Below are 16286 nucleotides of genomic sequence, written 5' to 3'. Positions count from 1 at the left end.
TTGCCTCAATACCACTTAAGAGATAACCCAGTTTCTTCTATTTCTATCATCGTTTAAAGCACTGACTTTTCCAACCGTGAGCACACGCACGCACCTGTTTCTGGACTCTGCTCCGTTAAACTACTTATTATTTCTTTTATTAATACCATAGTCCCTTCATTACCGTAAACCTGTAATGTTTTTACACTTGGGAAGGAAAATGTTATTCTTTTTCAAAAACTGTTTTTAAGCTGGAGGATAACAATGCCGTGCTGGTTTCTGAAGCGCAACACTGAGACTCATCTGTAACTGTGTGCACCATCCCAAGCCTCTCCCTCCTCCCTCCCCGCTCCCGCATCCCACCCTCCAGGTCGCTGCAGAGACAGGCTGGGCTCCCTGTGTCATACGCCACCTTCCCACCAGCTGCCTATCCAAATGTACTGATTACTCAAGCTCTCCTGAAAATGGCAGAGGGCGACCTGCACCCACTACTTTGGGGAAAGCTAGTATCTTTATGTGCCCAACCCCAAACAACACGACCCAGAGTCGGAACCCAAGCATGACCCGGAGGCAGGCCTCCTTGTGCGTGGACGGCGGCTCCTCCACTTCCTTGATGCCGCGAGGCTTCGCCGTGTTTCCTACTGAGGACCGCACGCTGTGTGGCAGTGTGGGGTTTCCCACTGAGAATCCACGGAAGAGTGGACCCTCGCAGTTCAAACCCCTGTCATTCAAGGGTCGATAGTCTCAATAGGTCTTACCTATTAACTAATCCAACGCTCAATTTTACCACGTGTTTAATGAAAATGCTGATGCAAATAACCCCAAATTCCTTGCATCTCCACCCTTCCATAATTTTAAGATCCTATAAAGTGAATAACTTAAAGGAAAATCAAAACGTCACGCTCAGAGAAATGTGATGGGGGCGAGGCACTCGCGTCAGGTCACGAAACACAGATGTTTCTAACATCAGGAGGAGCCGAACTCACCACTTGATTGGCAAAACCCCTATACGGGAGTTAAATTTAAGAAACATTATAAAATTTTCAGCCGTTTTCTTACCTTTTCTGCATCTTCAGCTTCCCATGCACTGTACTGTAAAACCTCACATTTCTCACTGTAAGAGAAAACAAGATGACATTTCGTGGAAGTCTTCCAAGCCGATGTTACTGCACAAATGAACACCTGACGTCAGGCGCCCCCTCTAAACAGAAACGCCTGCATCCTCTGAACTGGCTCGCAGGGCATGGCTGGCTAAGGAGGGCAAACTCGAGGCAGGGCTGTGCCCAAGGCTGGATGGTAGTAGAGGCAGGTCTGTTTTCTGACCCTTGCCTGACTGGACCACCCCCACCGCACAGGCAGGAGGCTGGTGTTTACAGGGCAGGGACACGGGTCAGCTCCGCAGCCACGCAAACCTCCACCAGCGGCAGCACGCATCGCAGGAAGGCGCAGGGAGCCCAGGGCCGCACTGGGCCACACGGACAGCAGCTGAGGGGGGTTCGGGAGGGTGGGGCAGAGGGGGTGGCAGGAGGGACACGTTACTTGAGCTGCTATAATTCTGGAGAGCCCCGCGTCTGACCATCTGCCCTGCTGGGTGAGGATGTGAACTTTCTTGGCTCCACAGGGGATTCACCAGCCACCAGAGAGCAAGTGCGGGCTGGGTCCACCTCCGAGGAGGCGGCTGTCTGACCTCCAACAGGACGCAAAGCAGCCCCTCGGGAGCCCAGGCCCGTGTAGGGGCATGAGCTGACTCCCCACTCGGCTCGCGTACAGAGCACGCAGGAGCACCGGACGAAGCAATGGACGCTCAGAACCCCTGCTGGACACTTCACCAGCAGGAGGCCTGGGGTGAGTTCTTGAAAATTAAATGCCAGGTGCAAGAAAACCCTTATTTCATCTGTAAGCCGAGTCTAAGACTTCCTTTCCTGACGGCCCAGCTCAGTGGCCTATTTGGGACTGGCTGGGAAGCCTTTGCTCAGCAGCAACTTTGCAGCCGGGAGGTCTCCACAAGAAATCTTTGGAACTGAGAGTCTAGGGCCGGCCACCTCTCCCGGACACCTCTCCATGCCCGCCCCGGCAAGACTCATGACACTTCCTTTCTGCGCTTCTAGCCCTGAAATGGAGCAGCGCTGTTTCCACTGCCCGTGAGGGAAAAGCTGATCGCAAGCAAGCACTGGCTTGCAGCTGAGAAATGACACTCCAATTCAAAACTTTTCTTCCAAAACTGCAAGACAATACTCTGTTCACGATTTCAGTTACTTTGGAATTTTAAATAACAAGAGCAAAACATTTTTAGGTATCAAAAAGGCTTACGTTTTCTGAAAGTCTGAGAAATTCTACTAGAAACCTTAACAGCATTACTGAAACATCCTAATTGTAGCTGGACGTGAGGTACGGCAGGAAATGCCTGCCGTGTGCCCGACACACAAGGGCCACAGGACAACCGGCCAGAGAGAGCGGATGCTCGGTGCTGTCAAGAGGGAGGGGAGAAGCAAAGCTGGAAAGTGGCATTTCCACTGAACCCAGGGCCCTTAAGCAACAGCTTTCAAAAGGACCGACAGGCGCTGCTAAGCCTTCACAATCCTGTGTGTGGACTCACCGAGTCCCTCCAGACAACCTTTCTAGGTAAAAGGTCCATTCAGTTGCCACCAAGAGTGAAAACATGAGTTCCCTAACGTTAAAACCTGTCACTGAACATAGCTTCAACTCACTTCTATCGGAATAGTCTAATGATATGACAAAATAAATATGGGCTAAATTAATAAAACAAACCAACTCCCAGCCGACCAAATCAAACTGAAATGTCTGTTGTCGTTCTTGCTTATAAACGTCAGACTAAGTCTCCCAGACGAGATCTGGTGAAATGAACGAGAAGCGCTCCCCGGGCAGGGGGGCCATGTGTGCAGAGCTCCCATCTGGCACATAAACCCCCGGTGCCCCCGCTCACCTCATCTCGGGCAGGAAGGTCCCCTTATAGACATTCTCGATGTCCTGAAGGTAGGCGGAGGTGATCTTCATCTCGTGTGGCTAGACAAAAGTAGAAAGCGAACGTGGGAAACATCCGGACTTCTTTCTCGTCCCCGCGCTTATGTACGTGCGAGGCAATGAGCCAGCACAGTGCTCCCAGGACAGTCGCGGGGGCGCTGCGGGGACTGGGGGAGCCAGGGAGGAGCTGCAGTGCCAGTCCTCGCAGCCCCCTCCCGCCGCACAGAGCACGGGAGTCTGCCCAGGGAGACTGGGGTGCGGCCTTCCCTTCCCAGACTTAAGATACGGACTGCGAGCGGCCACAGCGCGTCCCGTTCCGTGTGCCCCGTGCGGGGAATGAGAGACGACAGGCTGCAGCAGGGGAGGGCCCACCTCTCCCCCATCCTCACACCCTCCTGTCACCAGCTGTCTCCCCACCCCTCCCACCTCCTCAGGCTCACTTCCCTTTCACATGAAGCTTGCCAGGTACAGAAATGTAAACTTCCAATCGTGAGTGGCAACTTCCCACACCAAAACCTCTTGGTTTAGCAGTGCTGAAGCCTAGATTATCTTCCACCCTGTTCAAGGTTCTTCCTGGCATCTGCATGCTTTATTTCCTTGTTTACTATTAGTATCTGCCATCAGAATACACATCTGAAAATGGCACAATGTTTCTTTGATAAAATGTCTCCTTTTCTCAGACACAGTGGTAGTTTTAGCTGGTGACAGTATTCACAGAGTACTGGAAAACCAAGAATGTTAACAGATCTACTGTGTTCCTCGAAACTGTCTCTTAAATATTGCTATACAGATAACAAGAGTTCTCCAGAGAACTGTAAATATTAATATATAACTTCCTATTTCTCAATAAATGTCACTTTAATAAGCACAAGTATTCTCTAGAGTGATAATTGGAGAAGGCAATGGCGCCCCACTCCAGTGCTCTTGCCTGGAAAACCCCATGGATGGAGGAGCCTGGTGGGCTGCAGTCCATCGGGCACGACTGAACGACTTCACTTTCACTTTTCACTTTCAGGCATTGGAGAAGGAAATGGCACCCACTCCAGCGTTTCTTGCCTGGAGGATCCCAGGGACGGGGGAGCCTGGGGGGCTGCCGTCTCTGGGGTCACGCAGAGTCGGACACGACTGAGTGACTCAGCAGCAGTAGTAGAGTGATACTAAATACTCTGACTGTAGTTCCTTCTTTGGCCACCAGAGGGAAGGTTCTCCAAGGCATGAACCACACGGCACACTCAGGAGTAAATGCTCCAAGGTGCAGCCAGGTATCCTGAGCATGTGCAAACTGATCGGGGGAGGAGGAAAGTGACCACAGGCTCTTTCAGCCGCATCGAGGGTGCCTGAGCATCTCACGGGAGCCCCAGCGCCCAGAGCGGACCCAGGGACAACAGACACACAGGCAAGTCCATGCTGTCATCACAGTTTCAACAAGATAGCGTTTCCTCCCATGAAAAAACACCCTTAGCAGGACTGATCTTTCCAACAAGGACTAGCTGTAAGGGCAACAATGGGCCTGGCCACCGTGCACCCCGCCAGCAGGACCAATTTCAAATCACAGGGCTTCCAAGACCGACTGTCTCAGCACCACTAGGGTGGTGAATGGACGTGTGTGCCGATCCCTCTCTGGGGTCACAGAGTCACTGAGCAGGAGAAAGCGAACAAGGGGCCCAAGCCCGTTAGATGTGAGAGGTAAACTCAAAGGGCGTCAGAGACGATTCTCAACCTGCAGGAAGCGACAGAGCATGGCCATCAAGAGCAGAAAGGGCGGCCTCGCCAGGGAGCAGCGGGCAGCACAGGGGCTGAGGGCGGGTGTACCAGGCCCAGGGGGCCCCGGGGAGCAGGGGGCGAGCAGGGGGCAAGCAGGGCCGCCCGCAGCTCTCCACGCCGGCACCTGGGGGACGGCACGTGTGCACCCAGGTCCTGGGGAGCAGGGGGCTAGCAGGGCCCCCCGCAGCCCTCCATGCCGGCACCTGGGGGATGGCACATGCACACCCAGGTCCTGGGCGAGCAGGGGGTAAGCAGGGCCACCCGCAGCCCTCCATGCCAGCATCTGGGGGACGGCGCGTGCACACCCAGGTCCTGGGGGAGCAGGGGGCAAGCAGGGCCCCCCGCAGCCCTCCATGCCGGCACCTGGGGGATGGCACATGCACACCCAGGTCCTGGGCGAGCAGGGGGTAAGCAGGGCCACCCACAGCCCTCCACGCCAGCACCTGGGGGACGGCACGTGCACACCCAGGTCCTGGGGGAGCAGGGGGTAAGCAGGGCCGCCCGCAGCCCTCCATGCCAGCATCTGGGGGACGGCGCGTGCACACCCAGGTCCTGGGGGAGCAGGGGGCAAGCAGGGCCGCCTGCAGCCCTCCACGCCGGCACCTGGGGGACGGCATGTGCACACCCAGGTCCCCGTGGGGCCATCAGTGAGTCAGTCTCCCACCACGTGTAAGCACCACCACCGTGAATGCGGACACACAGAGAGGCGGGTCTAGGACAGGAAGGCTGAGTTACGTTTCCCTTCTTCTGGATCCGGCTCTGCACCTCGGAGACCGGCACGTCCACGTAGATGACCACATGTGGGGGCAGGTACTCACAGATGGTGACCTTCTTCACCTGGTTGTAGTGGTCCACACCTGGCGGGGGAGAAACGCCACCTGTCAGTCAGCGGCCCAGACAGCTTTCAGACACACGCCCCCCTCAGATCAAGGGACAAAGGGACCGGCAGCTCCCAGAGCCGCGCGTCAACCTACCGCCACACGACAGTCATGACCGTGACCGCCGGCTGCACGCACATCGCGCTGGCACTCGGCACCCACAGTCGCCACACACAGCAGGGCTTCCCCTACCGCCACAGACCACAAGCATCAGGCCACAGAGACTAGCTGACTACCCCGCAGTCAGGGCTTTCCCGGTGGCTCAGTGGTAAGGAAACCGCTGGCCAATGGAGGACACGCAGGTTTGATCCCTCGGTCGGGAAGATCCCCGGAGAAAGAATGGCAACCCACTCCAGGATTCTTGCCTGGAGAATCCCGTGGACAGAGGAGCCTGGCGGCTACAGTCCATGGGGTCCCAAAGCGTCAGACGTGACTGAGCGGCTAGACAGCAAGAATCCTGAGTCAGACCCTGGGATCTAAACCCAGCCTGGTAACACCTTCACTTCACCTTAAGAGTTCTCTACAGGCCAGATCCACACAGGCCCTGGCTGCATACAAGGTGCAATGGGTAGTCCCACCGGCCTGGTGGGTCCACTCTATTTTCCCGCAGGCTCGCCACGTGCACGTCCTGGGTGCCTCAGGCCCAGCTGGCCCCGCAGGTGCTCCACGGCCCACTGCGGGCCTTCCTCTTGTGGTGCCCCTCCAACCCCAACTTCCTGCCGAGGGCCTCCTTCTTGACCTCCCTTCCCTGAACACATCCTTCAGACAAACGATCTCAAACAGAACCACACATCTCCCTCGCCTAACCCCCGAGGGGCTCCCCTGTGCTCGCCCACCCTTCGTGCGCACCCACCCCCGGCCCCTCTCTGAGCCTCGCCCGTGCCCGCAGCACAGGCCGCTCCCTCAAGGGCAGCACCGTGGCTCAACCAGGGCTCCCTGCTCAGGGGCGCTGCCCCCGACACCCCATCTCCACGCGGTCAGCCGCTCCCCAGGCTCCCTCCCTCCTCGTGGCCAGGTTAACTGCAACCAGGAGCCTTTTTCCTTGTCTCCTGGCCACTTGTCAGACCTCCCACACCCCCAACCTGGTGCTGCCATCACTGAAAGCACTTGAACAGCACGTGGGAGCGAAGGCGGCCTTCACAGGGCCAGGAGTGAGCCGTGCGGGCTGCAGGCAGGAGGCTCCGGGACAGGACGCTCTCACGGGGAGAGATGACTTCAGGAGGGACAGGGGCAGGCAGGGACTGGCTTTTCCTGAGGAACGGCATCATTCGTCTATGTATTAACAACAGACGCTCACAGAACGTGTACCAGCTGCAGGGTGGGCCTAGCAGGACCTTTACAAAGCCACCCCATGCCCACAAGGCCAGCCTGCCGCCAACTCACACTGCTTCCGGATGAAGCCTTGTCGGTACATCGCCTCCAGGAAGACAAAGTCACTGTAGATGGAGCGCTCCAACACCACACCCTGTCCTGGTTAAAGACAGGGAGAGAAGTCAGGATCAGAGAATAACTGCAGCTGGGAAAACCAGTCAGTCCACTTTAGACATGGAAAAAATTATCTACAAGTCCATTTCCATACCAAATATCTTCAAAAGAACACAGATCACACAGGCACTTCTAAGCGGAAAATCATTTTCTAAAACTCGAATATGTATCCACTTCAGAAATACAACGTTTTGTTTCACTCTTTCGCAGATCCAACAGAAACATCAGTTAACAGACAAAAGACACTGGTTTTTGAACTGCAGACTCCCCACCCCGACCCCCGTCCTGCGGGGGCTCAGTGAGAGCCCAACGGCTCAGTGAGATCCCGGGGTCAGCCCCCCACCACACCATTGTGGATCTCAAGTATGATCTAATTGGAAAGCCAGAACTTGCCTCGTCAAATACCCCTTCAAAGCAGCTCTACAGAGAGGCAATCTAGGACGACCGAATTCCGGAAGGGGCCCGAGTGCAGCCTATGCCCAGCAGCGCCTGTCCACGCAGGGACACGCACCTGTGCTCAGCAGGTGCTCCAGGGCGTCCGCGTACTGCAGCAGGCGGCTGGCGTACAGCCAGGCCTGCAGGCGGTAGCTGTTGCCATCGTTGCTTTTCGGGTCGTCGTAAAACTTCTCCAAACTGCAGTTGCCACTGAACCGCACAGGCAGGGGCTTCCCGTCCCCCGTGGTGCTGTCTGCATAGTGGATCCCCGCCTCGGGAAAGTGCTTCAGGCCTGAGGACACAAGCTCCCAGATAAAACGTGATGCGGAAACGTCACACCCCACAGGGAGCAGTGAGGACCCAGCTGAGCATCGTCCCTGCAGCCGGTTGGCTGAGACCGGGGAAAGGTACCCTGATGCCTGCGTTCCTGGTGCACAGAAGGGAGTGCGTGAGACCCTGGAGACAACGTGTGCAGGGGCGGCATGAAGCCCAGGGCTGACGACAGCAGGTCCCCCGCAGCCTTGTGTGAGCTCCTCCCGAGAGGGAGAGCCGCCCCTATGTGTGGGCGTCCGCTGCATGCATGCAGGCGGCACTGGCCGGTCAAATACTAGAGAAGGGGCTTGGACAACACCAGCCCAGAGTCAGAACCGGGGCGACACCTGGCTCTGCGCCAGGGAACCGCGTGCCACCACTTCCTACTGAGGGCACATGTCCCTGCTCCAGGGGCTGTTACAAGTGAGACTGCTCAGGTGAGCGTGCTCAGCTTACATCGTCAACATAAAATCCCAGTCCAAACTCACAGCCAGCTTGGACTTAAAAATTTCCCTTATCTGGAAGATTAAAAACAGCTTTTTCAATAAGTGTTCAAAAATGTAAAATACCTACCTTAGGCCCAATTCTACCTACTCAATATGAAAATAAAATCACACCCAGACAAGGAACTGTTTATCTGAGAAGACTCTGTTATTCTGCATAACACAGGTTCATACCTAGTTTCTCTGCCACTTCTTTGGCAAGCTTGCTTTTTCCAGAACATATGTTGCCATCTACAGTTATCAGTTTGCTGTTTTCTGTCATCTTTTTGGTGGTTTTTTCACCGAGTATGTACGCCAACGGGCCATACTGCAGCTTGCGCTGGACACTGGTATGAATTCCTCCCTGAAAAACACACCAAACATCACCACCATGGGAGAGTCATGGTTATTGCAGGCATTAGCAACTATTAGATACGAATGCCAAGAAGACCCTTGGTGACAGAAAACCAACATCAACACCTTTACAACCTATTTGTTTAATTACCATCTCCTAGCCCCACCCCCAACATAAGCTCATAAAGGCAGAATACTGTTTTGACCACTGCTAAATCCTCAGGGCCTGGAACAGGACACATCTACCTTGTTCAATAAAAACTGTATGTGTGCGTGTGCACGTGGTGCACGTGTGGTGTGGTGTGGTGTGGTGTGTGTGTGTGGTGTGTGTGTGTGGTGTGGTGTGTGTGTGGTGTGTGTGGTGTGTGTGTGGTGTGTGTGCGTGTGTAGTGTGTGTGTGTGGTGTGTGTGTGTGTGGTGTGTGTGTGTGGTATGTGTGTGTGGTGTGTGTGTGTGTGGTGTGTGTGTGGGGTGTGTGTGGGTGTGTGTGGTGTGCATGTGTGGTGTGTGGGGGGGGTGTGTGTGGGGGGGGTATGTGTGTGGGGTGTGTGTGTGGGGTGTGTGTGTATGGTGTGTGTGTGTGGGTGTGTGGTTTGTGTGTGTGTGTGTGGTGTGTGTAGTGTGTGTGGTGTGCATAGTGTGCGTGGTGTGTGTGTGTGTGTGTGTGTGTGCATATGAATGAAAGAAAGGCAGGAGGGAGGGGAGGCGGGAGGAAGCAAACAGGGAACATTTCTCTGGTTCAGGCCTCTGTCTCTGGAACAGGTTATCTCATGTTTTTAAACAGCTTCCGATGTCCTCAAAGTACTTGAAAGCTAACAGACCTAAAACTGAAATTCAGCATCCACACTTGGCCCGCACCTGCTCCCCTCACAAGCTCCCCTCCACCACCCACCAAGCAGAACAAAGGCAAGCGTCACCTGTGACCCCCTCCTCCTTCCTCCAGCTCCATCACCACGCACACAACCCCACTGACCCCAAGCCTTAAGCCTCTCTGGCCAGCGGCCCCTCCCTCCCCTTGCCACACTGACCGCGGCCATCTCACATCCCTGTCTGCAACGCAAAAGCCTGCCTCTCCTGTCTCCAGCAGATCTAGTCTCCACACTGAAACTCAAACACCACGCCTTGCCACTGGCCCCTCTCCCAACCAAAAAACCCCACAGGTCAGCACAGGGAGGAGCTGGGATGCCCTGTGCAGTACTGGGCTAGAGCTAGAGACATCGGTGTGAACTCATGTCCAGTTCACTACAGACATACGGGGTCACCCAGGGAAACACTCATGGACACAGGTATTCAGAGGTGCGTACAATGGACTCCCCCGCTCTGTCTGGCAAGAGGGCCTTGAGCAACACCACCCCAGGAGCAATTACGCCAAGCACCTAGATCTTGGTTTCTAATGCTGTTCTCCACTCAAAGGAGCAAGGGCTCCCCGGAGAAATGGCTGATTCTACGGCTACCCTCTTGCCAGGCCAAGCAGCAAGGAAGTGCTCACACACACACCAGGAGGGGCAGGCTGCAGGGACACAGGAGCTGCCTGAACGAGCGCCCAATGGCCACAGCTGGAGCAGCCTGAGCAACAGAGCACAGCGGCACTTACAGCGGCACTTACAGCGGCACCGAGCTTTAGCCCGCAAGACAAAACACACACGCACAGTCCACACTGATGTGAATATACAAGTGTGGGAGAGAGACAAGCCTCCCACACAGCAGGATTCCAGATAATTCATGTGGATGCTCTGCCCTGGGGACAGAGAATAATCCCCACTCCCTGGGTGTGGGCTGCACGCAGTGACTTCCCTCCAAAGAGAACTGGACGGAAAGCGGGGAGGAAAGAGCAACTTCACAGCAGAGACACTGCCGCTACCCCAGTCAGGTGACTAAGGTCGACGGCGACAAGTCACGTTCACAGTGTCTCTTGCACAGCACGTGAGGAGGACGGCACTTGACCTCTGTGCTCTTCCTCCCAGAACACACAACCCCAGTCTAGTCATGAGAAAATATCAGACGAATCTCACCAAGGGAGAAACTACCCGCCCAGTACTGCCCCAAACTGCCGCAGTCCTCAGACACAGGAGAACCTAAGAAACCTCTGCGACCACAGGAAGCCAATGGGCAGAACGACAGGTATCAAAAAGACAAACCACCCAAAGGTCCATCAACAGGAGGCCAGCTTAGTAAAAGGCAGGGTAGTCCTCGCATTCCCAAAGTCTCAAATCCCAACAGCCGAGAACCCTAATTCACTCAGCATCAACTGGGCGCCAGTCAGTCAGCCATTTATTCATTCGACAACTACTTCCTGATTGCCGTACCATCCTGTCCTTTTCCTAGACAGGCTGTGAGGATACGGCAGTGACTCAAAAAGATCCCACAGGATAACAAAGCAAAAAAGAAATTATAGAGTGAGTGCCGCGGCGGGAGCACAGTGCACGGGATGGGATGCACGTCAGAATGGATGGCCACAGAGCCCTTGCAGACGGACGTCTGAAGAAAGACTGGGCAGCAGTGAGGGGACTGGCCCCATGGACATCTGGGCAGAGGAACAGTGCACACCAATGCCCTGAGGCTGGAGCACTGCAAGGGTCAGCAAGGCCAGGGTAGCTGGTGCCAAGGGGACCGGATGGGGGAAGAGCAGCACAGGAGACGAGTGAGGGGGTTAATCATATTGGTGCCTTGCATCCTGGAAATCAATCACTCTTGCCCCTGGAGAAGGGAAAGGCTCCCCACTCCAGTGTTCTGGCCTGGAGCATTCCATGGACCGTATAGTCCATGGGGTCGCAAAGAGTCGGACACGACTGAGCGACTTTCACTCACTCACTCCTCCAGGCTACCTCTGAGCCATGTGCAAACTGCTCCTTATCCGTGTCCCCAACCTGAAGACACCACAAGCTGTGGCACAGAGCAGGTGTGCAGCAACGTCATAGAAAGCTATCAGCCACTCTGACTTCAAAATCTTTGCAAAGTGCGTTTTCACATTTATGATAGTCTTTCTGTAATTTCCTATCCTCAGTCTCGTTTTTCTGCTCTGTGGAACCACATGGAATAGTGATCTTTCATAACACATTTCCAATTTCTCCAATTATTCCTCAATTATCGGGTTGATGAAAAAGTAAGTGTGGTTTTGGACAGTGAATTTTCAATAGTTACAACTTGGCTCAAACACGTCTTTGTTAAGCAAAATAGGAACGGCCACAGTCGATGTTTCTGCCAACAATGAATAAACCTGTTTATCCCTATAGGGTAAAAATCCATGCTTTGGGATTCAGTGAACTCTTGGAAAGCGTTTTCTGCCTCTCGTTGGTTGTGGAAGTGTTTTCCCTGCAGAAAGCCATCAAGGTGCTTGAAGAAGCGGTAGCTGGTTGGCGAGAGCTCAGGCACACATGGATGAGGCCCACCTTTGTAGTCCAGTTCGTTCCACTTCTACAGTGCTGGTTGTGCACCGCGCAGCCGGGCGTTGTGAAGAGCTGAGCCCACACTGTTGCCCAGCGCCGGCGCAGGCGCTGCAGTCTACCGTGCAGCTCATCAACTTGCTGAGCATACTTCTCAGATGTGATGGTTTCGCCAGGATTCAGAAATCCGTAGTGGATCAGACGGGCAGCAGCCCACCAAACAATGACCATGACATTTTTTGGGTGAAAGTGTGGCCTTGGGAAGAAGTGCTTTGGAGCTTCTTCTCAGTACAACCACTGAGCTGGTCATTACAGATTGTTCTATAAAATCCACTTTTTGTTGCATGTCACAATCCGATGGAAAAATGGTTCATTGTTATTGCACAGAATAAGAGAAGACGACTCTTCAAAATGACGATATTTTTTGATTTTCAGTCAGCTCATAATGCACCCACTTTCTGAGCTTTCTCCCCTTTCCAATTTGCTTCAAAGGTCAAACAACCACAGAAAGGCCGGTGCTGAGTTCTTCAGCAACTTCTCGTGTAAGTGTGAGAGGATCAGCTTTGATGATCCTCTCAATTGGTCACTGTCAATTGCAGCCATGAAATTAAAAGATGCTTACTCCTTGGAAGGAAAGTTATGACCAACTTAGATAGCATATTGAAAAGCTGAGATATACTTTGCCAACAAAGGTCTGTCTAGTCAAGGCTATGGTTTTACCAGTGGTCATGTATGGATGTGAGAGTTGGACTATGAAGAAAGCTGAGCGCCAAAGAATTGATGCTTTAGAACTGTGGTGTTGAAGAAGATTCTTGAGAGTCCCTTGGACTGCAAGGACATCCAACCAGTCCATCCGAAAGGAGATCAGTCCTGGGTGTTCACTGGAAGGACTGATGTTGAAACTGAAACTCCAGTACTTTGGCCACCTCATGTGAAGAGTTAACTCATTGGAAAAGACTCTGACGCTGGGAGGGACTGGGGGCAGGAGGAGAAGGGGACGACAGAGGATGAGATGACTGGACGGCATCACCGGCTCGATGACCGTGAGTTTGGGTAAATTCCAGGAGCTGGTGATGGACAGGGAGGCCTGGCGTGCTGTGATTCATGGGGTCGCAAAGAGTCGGACACGACCTAGCGACTGGACTGAACTTCGATGGCTAGCCACTGAGCTGTCTTCAAGGCCCTTGTCTCCTTTGCAACGTCTTAAACCATTATTGCACTGTATGTTCATTAGCAGCTCCTGGGCCAAATGCGTTGATGTTGCGAGTTGTCTCCCCTGCTTTATGACCCATTTTGAACTCAAATGAAAAAAAAAAAAACACTCAAATTTGCTTTTTGTCTAACATCATTTCCCTATTCTAAAATAAATGTAAAATACATAAGAAGTAATATTAGCAACAAAAAAAAGTGAGAAATGGTGCATTAAAATGATGTATAACATAACCACATTTAAGAATGTATTTCAACAATGTGAAATGCAATGACTTTTGCACCAACCTAATAATAAGCTGCATACCCTTTGCATCCTATTCATTTTTCTCTGGACCTACTGAAGTCCATCTATATTCCCTGCAGGGAGTGATGCTCAGGACTGGACACAGTCACAGGTGGGTCCACCTAGTGAGCACCCCGCAGCAGAGTAGTACCCCCTCTATCCTGGGGCTCTCGCTTCCACTAATGCAGGGAAATATATTGGGTGTTAAACACAATTCTCTCTCTCTTTTTCTTCTCTTTTGCAGCCTGAATTATCTCCTAAAGACATTTATATGACTTTTTAATAAGACCACTAGATTGTTCAGTTCAATAACCTTTGCTCATCAAAATCCTGAGCACAGAGGTCAAGTCTCTTTACAATTTGCTACCAGCGTTCCTCCAGTCACTAGGAGCCACAGAAGCTAAGATACACTCACTGTCATAACTGGTTTTTCTGACACAACTCATTTTGCTTGTCTTGCTGGCTCTGCGAACAGTGTAATTCCAGAAGGTCTCCTAATGCTTCCAGATCTGACCTGAACGCCTTCTGCCATTCTGCTCTCCGCCACTCACGCCTTACCGGCTACTGACAGCGCCGCCTCAGGAGTTAATGAGTGAATGAGCGCGCGCAACCCGGGCCCAGGCTCAACACACCTGCTCACTCGCCCACCCCACAACCTCTGTAACCTGGCTTCCCCCAGGCAGGGCGGCCAGGCGGCCCATTCACCTCCGAGCCCCCACGTTCTACTTGGAGCTGAGAGAAAATGGCCTGAAGAAGCTGGCGGCCCTTCCAAGCTGTGCCCTCGCAATGCACGACCAGACACTTCAGAGGACAGTGGGATCCCCCGCCAGGAAGGACCCTTGGAGGCCCGGGGAGGTGAGGATGGGGCGACGCCAGGAGGACAAGACAGGTCACCCCGCAGCTCCCGCCCGCCGCCGGCTCACCACGCGCGGGGCGACCGCCGCGAGGCCCCGCGAAGCCGCGGACGCGGGGACAAGTCTCAGGAACCTCAAGGCCATGGCTCCGCGGTCTGCACCGACTCAAGGACCTGCAGGGACGCGGTCGCGACGGGGTCCTCTCCCGCTGCCGGCGCGCCGCCGTGACGTCACGGCAGGGGTGTCCGCGCCGCGCCTGACGGGAACGTTCGGGCGGCTAGCGCAGGCGCACAGTGCGCAGTCGCGGGCTGGTCCGCCAGGGGTCTCCGTTTGCGTCCGCCTCGTCCGGGCGTCTTAGGGCCTGCCCGCAGCCTGAGTTCTGAGGGGTGACTTCTGTGGGATTGTCCTCCCGTCGCCCAGGTTCCCAGGGGAGGTTCGCCCGGATCCCCGAGAGGCTCGACCGCCGCCTGGGTTCTGAGGGACGGTCCTCTCGCCTCCTGGATCTTAAAGGGAGGCCCGCTCGCCGCGGGTTTTGAGGTGGCGCAGTGTGGGGAGCTGAAGCCGCCCCGGGTCCGGTCCGGTAGTTACTACCGCGCCTCATCCGCGTCCAGGGCGCGGCGCACCCCACCCTCCCGACTCCCCAGGGCTGCAGGGCGGACTTGAGAGTCATCTTGAAGTGTCTCCGCAGCTCACAAACCACCGGAGCGTAGGAGGGCGCCCAGTGGGTGAAATAAGGGCTGGTGTGACAGCGGCCGGCGGACAAGCGTGATCCTCAGAGAGGCTCTCGAAGAGAGATCGGGACCAGAATCAGCCTTCCCGGCCCACGGCGCTTGAGATTTCTTTCCTACTACACTTACCATTTGAAAAGGTCTCACAAACCTCACTCTCCTCCTCCTCAGACGTATTGTTTTTAATACCCTAAGTGGTGTTCAACATTCATCCGGGTTTTCAGCTTTTCAGAATGGTCATGGAGCTGTCACCACAAATGTCCTTTCAATGGATGTGTCTCCAGTAAGAGAAATGCTTGTCCAAAATTCAGATCCCCAGCCCCCAATGCCGGAGGGTCTGATTTAGAAGATCTGGGATGGGCTCTAAAATCTGTTTAGCAAGCGTCCAGCTAGTTCTGATGTGAATGACCCACATTGAGAGAAACACGGCTGTATACATTGTCCGAGAGCAATGGCCGTGTCCAGATCCTGCACCACTGTGCCCTCAGCCCGAAGCAGACTCCTCACACAGCACAGGTGTGCCTCAAATTCAGTTAGATGACCAGGTGTGACCAGGTAGCCCCAAGCCACCTGGCCCAGTGGAGTCACCACTTGTTACCCAAGTGCCGGCTCCACATTGTGATGTCTCGGAAGCCCCATGTCCTTGCCAGTATGTCTGAGAAGTTGGGGGTGTGGGGGGGATGCCTCCCTGTCAGGTTCTCTGGCCTTGTGCCTCTAGCCAATTTGCATAGTCGCGCCAGCACTTGGTTGTCTTTCCTGCTTCACCCAAGCAAGCATACATCCTTATCACTTCCTAAGACCAAGTTCTGTGTTTATTAATTTTGTACTGATGGCAGAGTGAAAAGAGAGCGAGATCTCAGTGGAAAGCAAAATAACCTTAAGTTAAATATCACTATCCTGAGGATATCACTGTCCTAAGTTTTCTCAAACAGCGTGTGTGTGTGTGCATACGTTTGAGCGCACGTGCATGTAAACACAGACACAATCGTGTCCGACTCTGTGAAACCATGCACTGTAGCCCACCAGGCTCCTCTGTCCAAGGGATTTTCCAGGCAAGCATACTAGAGCTGTTTGCCATTTCCACCTCCAGGAGATCTTCCTGACCCAGGCATCAAACCCTCATCTCCTGCATTAGCAGGCAGATTCTTTACCACT

General features: G+C 54.1%; 1 protein-coding gene across 2 annotated transcripts in view; it reads right to left on the bottom strand.

Moving 5' to 3' along the window:
• The window catches only part of NDUFA10 (NADH:ubiquinone oxidoreductase subunit A10), a 39067-nt gene extending 24090 nt beyond the window's left edge, over positions 1-14977 (bottom strand). The window contains exons 1-7 of one of the 2 annotated variants that reach the window (XR_011246900.1): positions 14473-14877; positions 8513-8681; positions 7600-7815; positions 6987-7073; positions 5329-5582; positions 2924-5248; positions 1039-1093 (exon numbers count right to left, since the gene is read on the bottom strand). Coding sequence is in view for 1 of the 2 variants with exons in the window: in XM_069542315.1 (XP_069398416.1) it covers positions 1039-1093; positions 2924-3003; positions 5461-5582; positions 6987-7073; positions 7600-7815; positions 8513-8681; positions 14473-14547 (804 nt within the window). In the remaining variant the exon portion in view is untranslated. Of the gene's footprint in view, positions 1-1038; positions 1094-2923; positions 5249-5328; positions 5583-6986; positions 7074-7599; positions 7816-8512; positions 8682-14472 lie in introns of both variants that reach the window. The other variant, XM_069542315.1, reaches the window with a different exon arrangement.
• Between the last annotated feature and the right edge of the window lie 1309 nt (positions 14978-16286).

Source organism: Ovis canadensis, chromosome 1 (assembly GCF_042477335.2).
Source record: "Ovis canadensis isolate MfBH-ARS-UI-01 breed Bighorn chromosome 1, ARS-UI_OviCan_v2, whole genome shotgun sequence".
NCBI classification, from domain to species: domain Eukaryota; kingdom Metazoa; phylum Chordata; class Mammalia; order Artiodactyla; family Bovidae; genus Ovis; species Ovis canadensis.
Note: the sequence above shows the minus strand (reverse complement) of the source record. Positions and strands in the feature narration are given on the sequence as shown.